The sequence below is a fragment of the Homalodisca vitripennis genome, chromosome 4, assembly GCF_021130785.1.
Source record: "Homalodisca vitripennis isolate AUS2020 chromosome 4, UT_GWSS_2.1, whole genome shotgun sequence".
In the NCBI taxonomy this organism is placed as follows: domain Eukaryota; kingdom Metazoa; phylum Arthropoda; class Insecta; order Hemiptera; family Cicadellidae; genus Homalodisca; species Homalodisca vitripennis.
The window spans coordinates 94383879-94393133 of NC_060210.1; the positions used below are offsets into that span (position 1 = coordinate 94383879).

Sequence of the window (9255 nt, forward strand, 5' to 3'; positions counted from 1 at the left end):
GCAGAGTAGGCCTATGCCGATTCTGTGTAGCAGATGTGCTTGGCTGGTTTGGATCAAATGTCGGGTCATTGTCACTGTCATCAATAATGTCAGAATCAAATAACTCGGATTGTGATGAACTGTCAAAAAAACTATCACTTTCATCAATTACATTGTCAATAACCTCCACTGCACTGCTGCAAGTAACAAGATTGACAAGTGTGTTTTCACTAACTGGTGATTTTGGACATTATCTCTTCATTTCAAATAATGTCAGTCGAAATACTATTTCACAATAATACACACTGTATTATACACCAAAGAAACAATCATTAGTAACAACAACCACAGTATAAACATTACGTTTGTACTAATAACCTGTAATATTGGAACCAATGAGAAACAGCTGATTCCACAGCCCTACAAATCACTACATTTCCATAGACTAATAATGTTCAATATTGCATATTACAATAATTATATACAAACGACATTTAAAAGGGTTTGTTTTGGAGTAATTCAATATGTATTTTATATATATTATGTTTAAACTATAAGGACAAAGGCGTAAAGTTCACAGAGCCACTATAGTGGCCCGTGGCGCTCAAGGTACCACATACGGCGAGCCACTATAGTGGCCCATGGTGGTCAAGGTACCGTACATCTCGAGCCACTATAGTGGCTCACAGCGGTCAAAGGGTTAAACGAATTTTCAGTTCTAATAAATTAGGGCCAAAGCCTTTTATGATGCCATCATGTAGCCAATTGGAAACAATATTTTTGAGGAGTAATGCATAAGAGAGTGATGTATGGAATGAATGTGGATGTCTTGTTAACCCAGTGCGTTCACACGTCCCAGTGGGTACAAATTAATTTGTGCGTTTGCAGTAGAAAAGTAACTACCCGGTGTTTATATTATTATTAACTTCACATATATAAGAATCCACACAACCAATACCGTAAAATGCAAAACTAGTTATTACAGATCGATCAGTAGCACAACATAGCTGGAATGTAAATTCAGCTGATTCTTCACATTCTGTACACAACTACAATCTATAACAAACGTGTTGAGAAAGTTAAATAAAACTGTTGTTGAAAAAACATTTAATGATGCTTACACAGTCTACCAGACATTAAGTGACCTGAGCTTGTCACCGTACTGCAAGGCCCAGTTACTGTATGACGAGATATTTCTACAGTGATCCGCAATGGGTTGATGTAGTTCTATTGCACTAGAGAAGGGTCATTCATTTACAGCTCAGTATCCTGAGAAAATAATAGCTCTCTGTACTATTGACCTCCCTGGCTGAGTTTACTGAAGCCTGAAAGCTAGTATGCAGTGAAAAATTTCACTGTTTGTCTCTACAAACAGACTATATCTTTCTGTCTGATTCTTACCACATTTGTAAAAGATTTTCTTCTTGTATATTAAAGACCTGAGTTCTTTATTTAGCCCAGCTATACCAATAAAGCCTCATGATAAAAACCTTTTTCAGCAACAAAATTATGCTATGAGCTATGTTTATACAGTCTTTGTAAATTACAAAAGTGTTTTGTGGATTGACTTTGTGTAAAGAGTGATAAGGGCTGTTAGGAAAGTACCCAATATAACTGAAAAACTAATTTACCGATAACAACCAAACTTAGTCTGCTTTAAATTACCCCCCCCCCCCCCCATTAGACATGATACTGTTCTTCAAAATGATTTTCCCATCTTGACAAACAAATCACAAATTCCTCCTTTGGGATCACCATTATATCTGTCATCACATTCTGTTGGATTTCTTCAAATGTTTGAAATTTGGTTCCTTTGAGCGAGGTATATTCAATTTCAGGAACAGCCAGAAGTCACATGGTGCCTTATCAGGAGTTAGGACTGCATGAAAGATATGGCACTTGGCCAAAAGTTGTTGCATCATGTTAGGGGTATGAGCCGGTGTATTATCATACGTAAATCATCCGGTCTCCGTTGACCTATAATTCAAGACATTTTTGCTGTACAATATCCATTAAACATCTCAAAACTTTCAGATAGTACTCCTTGGTGTGTGGCTCTCTGGTACATGTATTTGTGGTGCACTATACCTTTGTGTTAACAAAACACCATCATCATGATCTTTGATTTTGCTCCTAAATTGCAGACTTTTTTGTGTTATTTTAAAGATTTGATCCATACTGATGATTGGATTTTTTGTGTGATTGTAGCTATAAATCCATGTCTCATCACAGTGATCAGTGATGATTTGGAGTCAGTGGTTTAAAACATTGTTTCTCGTGATCTTTAGAGCAATTTGGGACAAATTTTGTAACATCTTGTTTGAAATCCAAATCAGGCACTGTTAAGCAACTATCTGCTTTGATCTCTTTCCGCACATACCTGATGTTTTCAGGGGTTCATGTTGATGAAGGTCGTACAGTACAGGGAATTTCAACATAGTTAAATTTTTTGAACCACAAATTCATGGAATTCGGAGTAATGGCTTCCTCCTGAAAGACTTCTTGGATCAGTTGTCTCCGCACACGTTTCTTGGAATTTCGAACTGAACTTGATGGAAATTCACTTATCTTGATGTTGCTTTTTTTTTTTTTTTTTTTTAGGGGGAATCCTACAAAGGCTTAAGATACAGGGTGCGGCAAAATAACCTCCCTATTTTTAAATACTAATAAAAACCACAGTTTTTTTCCAAAAAACAAATTTATTCATTTTAACTTATTCTATGACATGGGAAGTTTTTTCTACTTTCTTTTAAACAGAATATCAGATAAGTGGTGGCCGTGGTTATCAATACATTGTTGCAAGCGAATTCTGAAACTGTCGTGGACTCTCTCGAGCATGGCTTGAGGTATGCACAGAACTTCCTCCCGTATAGCTTGCTTCAGATCTTGCAGGTTTCTGGGGCGATGTTTGAACACCTCGGCCTTTAAGTAAGCCCACAGAAAAAAGTCACATGGGGTTAAATCGGGTGATCGCGCTGGCCACACAATGTCCCCTCCCCGAGAAATCAGCTGGCCAGGAAACATTTGCCTCAAAATGTTCATTGCTATTCGGGCAGTATGTGCTGTGGCACCGTCCTGCTGGAACCACACATTCTCGAAAGCCCTCTGTTGCAGGGCAGGTTCAAAAAGTTCTGCTAGCATGTTGGCATACCTGTTTGAGTTCACAGTAACAACATTGCCATCCTCTTCAAAAAAATGAGGGCCAATGATTCCACATCGTGATAACGCGCACCAAACAGTTACACGTTCCCTATGAAGAGGCCTCTCATGGATTTCCTTCGGGTTGTTTTCACTCCAATAGCGAAATTTCTGTTTATTCATACTTCCAGACAGATGGAAATGCGCTTCATCACTGAAAAAAACAACAGCGTCTAGTGGGAGACAATCCAAGATTTTTTGACACACTTCCATACGACTCTGCCAATCACATTGAGACAGCTCTTGGACAACAACCATCTTGTAAGGACATTCGGACATTTGAAGGGCGGCTGCATGTTTGTGAGCTGATCGTTGAGGAGACTGCAAAACTGATTGCCTAACCGCATTATGTTTTCTGGTGTACGAGGTCTTCCACCTCGTTTTTTCACAACAGAACCAGTTTCTTTGAAGTTTTTCACCCACAGCAAAATAGACTTGCGGTCCGGTACTGAAACCACGAGGAGGAATTTGAAACCGCATTCGGAATTCGCGTTGAGCCATGATAACTGATTCATTGTTACGAATGAACGCTTCGACCGCAAACGCTCTCTGTGCACTCGTCCACACCATGATGGCGACTGACGACTGGTGCCTACGGGCGGAGTGTCACTTAAATTTCCCCCTCTCCTGCGTCGATTGCGGTTATCCCCACCATTCTGAGTGCCTCCCTCTACTCACAATAAAGCAATGAAAATAGGGAGGTTATTTTGCCGCACCCTTTACATGTATTGAACACTAACTGACAACTGCCTTATTAAAGGTATGAGAGCTATCCTTGGTGCAAGCAGGAGGGTACAAAAGTGCATGCTGAATCTGATAACAGTAGGTACCATAGATAAGGAGCAGTTGTTGAATATCATTTAAACCTTCTGTTGTAAATGTTTTTGTATTATTGGATGAAACAAATAGTTTTGTATGTTTAGGGCTGCCAAAGAAGCCAAGAAGGCTACAAAAGCTGCCAAGAAACCTCCACCAGCACCCAAGGTAAGAGTGAAACTACTAAACATTCTGTTATTGTTAAAATCATACATTTATTTGTCATAATCATGTGCAATACATAATATTTTAAGAAAAGTAATTCAGTTTTCACCAAAAAACTGTTTTAAATGATTATTTTACTATTTTTTTCAACATAGTGGATTATGTATTATATTCTTCACTTTATTAATGAATAACAACAAAATCTGCTGGATTATTGTTTTCTTTTTCGCAAACACTTTAAAATATTTACAGAAGACAGGCTGGCACTTTGTATATATGACTTTGGAAATGACCGACACACTCTAAGGGCTAAATCTGAATAATGATACTCATCCTCTGTAACAATTTGCTTCCACTCAAGGCAGGTGTTGACTCAAGTGTTTTTGTTAAGAAGTAATCAGGCAGGAGTGTCCAGCACAAACTCTAGATATGTTAAGTATATCTTTCAAAATAGTTTGAGTACTTCCCACTGACACCTCAAGATATTGGAAAAGTCTGGATAGTAAGATGTGGATCAGTTCCTACCATAACGGCTCCTGTGTTGATGATTTTCTCGGTAAGGACAGAAACAGTCGCAGATCTCCTCCCTGTAATCTGGGTCTTCTGTACCTTCTTTGAAGTCCTTAGAAGAGTGAAAGCGTGTAGCATGGGTTATTATCAAATCATCTTGTTTTTTAGTAACCGTTTTTTAGTCCAAACCTAAAATTTTTATTTGTATATCATTGTTCGTATAATCTTGCCATGATAGATCCTTACGCAACTACTCTTTAAGTAAATTACTCAATGACTAATGATACTGACTGAGGTAGAAATTTTTATTGTCTGGTGATAAACAAGTGTTCAAAGGTTGCCGGAATCTGTCAGTTTATCTGTTAACCCACTCCAGATAGGCTGTCTTTATTTAACAACCCCCACATTTATGAAAGAGTTCTAGATTGGCAAAAGAGTAGTTCAACTTTACTCAAACTTTTTTTTACAAAATCCCTACTTTGTGAATTCTTACTATAAATCTGTTTGTATGAACAGTGTTGTATCTTCTTACATATGTTTATAAGGTCTTACCTTACAGTATATTTGTATAGCTAACCAGATGTGTGCGTGTTCCAGGGCAAGACTGCTCCCAAGCAGAAGGCAACCAAGATTACACAAAAGGCTGCACCTCGTGTTGGAGGAAAACGTTAATGTTATTTATGAATAAACAATATTAAATAAGTTCATTGTTATTTTACTACTTTCCTTCTAAACTAATTCTATGAAGACTTCATTACCCATCCCCTTCCACAAAAATGGAAATTGTAAATGTATAGTTATGAATTATCACAAAATCATAATATTCTTTGTGCACAATACTTGTAGTGTCCAATAATGTGTATGATGTAATTTAGTGTGTTACCTTCACACCATTTACAGTGTCTTTTCTTTTTGATTTTGTATCTAGCAAGTTAGAAATATAAAGTATGATCAGTGAAAAGGTTTATTTGTATTTTTAACTGTTTTGCTACCATCCAATTTTGATCTCTTAGTCCTACTTGCTACAACCAATTTTTTATTTGTGGGAAATTCTTCCAATTAAATAAAAGGTATTAATGTACATTGGTCAGTCTTACATGGACTATCATACCCTTTTTTATAATGGCACATGCTAAGCATTTTTGACTCGTAATATGCAGATTGTTCATAAATTACTGTCAAATCACTATTAGATTTGTCAGGTAAAATAAGTAAGAAATATTACATAAAGTATGTACTTAGACAGTAAACCTTGTTCTGTCTATCCGTGCATAACAAATCTTTAAACTAAATAATATATAACAACCAAACTTTGCAAAAATTATTTGTCTAATATTAAGGTTTGTTTGTTTCCAAAAAAGTTTCAGAATAATTTCATTTCAAGTGTTCAAAATGGCAGCCATATCTTTTGTGTATGTAAACCTTTAGTTTTAGTGTACTCATCAAATAAGACTATTTCTTCCCTATTACTTGAAATATGAACTTTTAATAAATTATCTTTACTTTTACCAAGGGTGGCCTCCCTGCCGGGAATCTCCTTTTATAACTGGGAAATCCTCAAAAACAAATGTCTCTCTGTAAGAACTTATTTGAATCAAGAAGTAATTTGACAGCTTCCTGAATCAAGATTTGATAAACCCAAATTTCACATTTCATGTGACGTGATTAATGGATGTTTAGTATTTTAAGTTACAATTTAATATAAAAAGCTGTTTATTGTACAAGTAGCAAAATCTTAGTTTGAGATATACAGGGTGAATGGCTCTTGGTGTGACAAAATCTTTTGGGTTATAATGCAATGTAAATGTGATAACAATGGCGGTTATAAAACTCCAAAAATTAGGTTTGAAATAAATTATTTTCAGTTTTTCTAAAAAACCCGTGTTTTTTGTACGTAAATCTGATATTTCTCAGCAACGTATAGACATATGTGAGCAAACTACATCATTTTTAGATTCTCTGTTAAATTTTCAATTTGAAAGTTATCGGTTCAAACAGTAAGAAAAGAAAATTAAGTTTCAGGTCGATCCAAATGGCAAAGTTGCTAAGTTTCAGACTGAAATATCATTGAACCCCATCTTTTTACCACACCCTGTACACAAGAATTCCCAGTCATTCTGTGTTCTCAAGACTCCATCAACGTCTTGTGGAGGGAGGTACAGTTCACAAAAGACCTAACGAAGTAGGACACATTGTTCATGATGTAGGATTGGATGAAGTAGTTCTAAATTCAGTCCGGAATCATCCAGAAGTTAGTAGTAGACAACTTGCTAGAGACGTAGGTGTATCACAATGGAAGGACTGTCTTTCCAATACTGTGTAGTATTCCCGAAAAAATTAGTGGCATTCAGATAATTTGAAATTTTTTAAATTATGGCACTAAAAGGGGTTAAATTACCATAATTAATTGTTTTTGCTCTCTCCCTTGGTACTATTAGTTTATGTTGTTTTGTCTCAATGAGGTCTTGGTACGGCTTCCGTAGATGTTGGACTTAACGAATTTTGAAATAACGAATTCAGCGTCTTAGCTTCTAGATTCTTGTTCTGCCCTTCTTTCTACAAGGGATTGCAGTGCCAGACAGGCTCGATTTATTGTGTACTCTTTCCCCATTCTTGTTGGGATAATTGTGATACAAGGTACTATATTTTACAATAAACATTCGCCCTTTCTCACCATGAATTATTCAATTTATGTAGCTTTAAGTTGATTCTTAACGTCTGTACTGAAGCTTTGTCCAGTGGAACTGAATGAAGATCGACATAATACAGTCACCAAATTAGAGTGCAAGGGCAGTGCATTCAAATTCAGCTGACCAATCATCTTAGTTTAGTTTGTGAACGATTGATTTCTGGAAACCAATAGTTTATTTAATGAGTACCATGGGTTTAGATCAGAAATCTGTCATTACTGCAGGAATTGGGTTTTTAGTCAATTTTAGATACCATACACCAGGGTGACCATGCTGTGGGTATCTTTATGGACCTCAGTAAGACGTTTGTGTCTGTCATAGTACCCTTAATAGAAAATTAAAAATTTTAGGGACTGAAGGAATTTCACTGTGGACTGGTTTAAATCATACCTAAAAAAATAGAAAACAGTATGTAGAACTAGCCCATATAATCACTAGCCAACTAAGTTATGCTAAATTAACAATAAAATACAGAGTACCTCAAGGCTCCACTCTTGGACCTGTATTATTTCTTTGCTATATTAGGGGATTTCCAAATAGTGTAACACATTTAAACAGTAAAATGTGTATATATGCTGATGACTCCAACCTTGTCATATCTCATAAATCTTTAAATGAAATATAAAATCTATCAAACCAAAATTTATTTTCAATTTATAATTACTTTATCAGAAAAAACCTTTTACTTAACCCTGATAAAACTAACTTTATGACATTTTGTACTAAAAAACAACAGCCAATGATTCTTAAAGTACATAATACTCAAATTCAAAAAGTTAATCAAACTAAATTTTTAGGGTTAATACTAGATGAAAGCTTAACATGGGATGTGCACATTCAAAAGAAAATATCTTCTGCTTTGTATGCACTAAAATCTATTTCAAAATTTTGTAAGCTTTCAATGTAAGCTATTTCATATTTCTTTTGGTGTTGTATTATATGGAGCAACTAGTGATATAAATTTGCAATGTATATTAATATTGCAAAAGAAAGCTATATAAATTATGCCTAATTTACTAAGACAGGACTCAGTAAAACACATATTTTTTGCAGATTTAGGTATTCAAATCATTTATGGGCTATATATAATGGGTCTTAGCAGTAAGGCTAGCAAGATACTTTAACTAAATTAGGCAATTTCTACAACTATTCAACAAGAAACCAGAATCAGTTGGCAACCCCACAGATTAAACTAGAATTCAACAGTTTCAGGTTATTAGATTTTATAATAATAACTTACCTATAAATATTTTATCAACAAACAGCTTTATGAATTTTAAAAAGAAGCTTAAACAGTAGTTAATTTCCAGGTCGTTGTATTCTTTTGATGAATTTTTCCAACAGCCTTAATACTTAAAATGTATTATTTTAAACTATATTTAATTTAATACTCGACAATGGCTAAATAGTACAAGTCACTGTAACTATTTAAGTTAGGTTATTATGTTTACTGACACCATTTCATGTTCGTATGTATATATACAGGGTGTTTCCTAAATGTGTTCCAATATTGTGGTATGTTGTTCTAGACATGAAAATGAGCAAAAAATTTCATATGTAGGTATGTCCTAAAACTGTTAAGTTTTCCTTCTATATACATACTATATAATACCGTAAAATAAGTATACAAAGTTTCAGCCTTGTATCTCTGCAGGGTTTTGTGTAAAGTGTACCTAAGTTAACATTGAGAAGAATAGGAGGGCGACTCCCTTAAATAAACAGCTGTTCACATTAATCAGCTCATTGACTTTAAATCAGCTGTTCAGAGTAAAACAGTTTAGAAAACTATACTTCCTGTTGTGTGTGTAATGTGTAAAACATGGTATTATGTTTGGTAGTACTAATCAGTTGTTTTTTATTCGATTTTAATGAAACAACCACTGTTAGATTTAGAATA

The 9255-nt window shown here is 35.1% G+C and overlaps 1 protein-coding gene across 1 annotated transcript in view; it reads left to right on the forward strand.

The window, feature by feature from the left end:
• LOC124359791 (60S ribosomal protein L24) overlaps positions 1-5371 on the forward strand; it is a 29429-nt gene extending 24058 nt beyond the window's left edge. The window contains exons 5-6 of the mRNA XM_046812821.1: positions 4101-4161; positions 5266-5371. Coding sequence (XP_046668777.1) covers positions 4101-4161; positions 5266-5340 — 136 coding nt within the window. The 3' untranslated portion in view covers positions 5341-5371. The remainder of the gene's footprint in view (positions 1-4100; positions 4162-5265) is intronic.
• The last annotated feature ends 3884 nt before the right edge of the window (positions 5372-9255 follow it).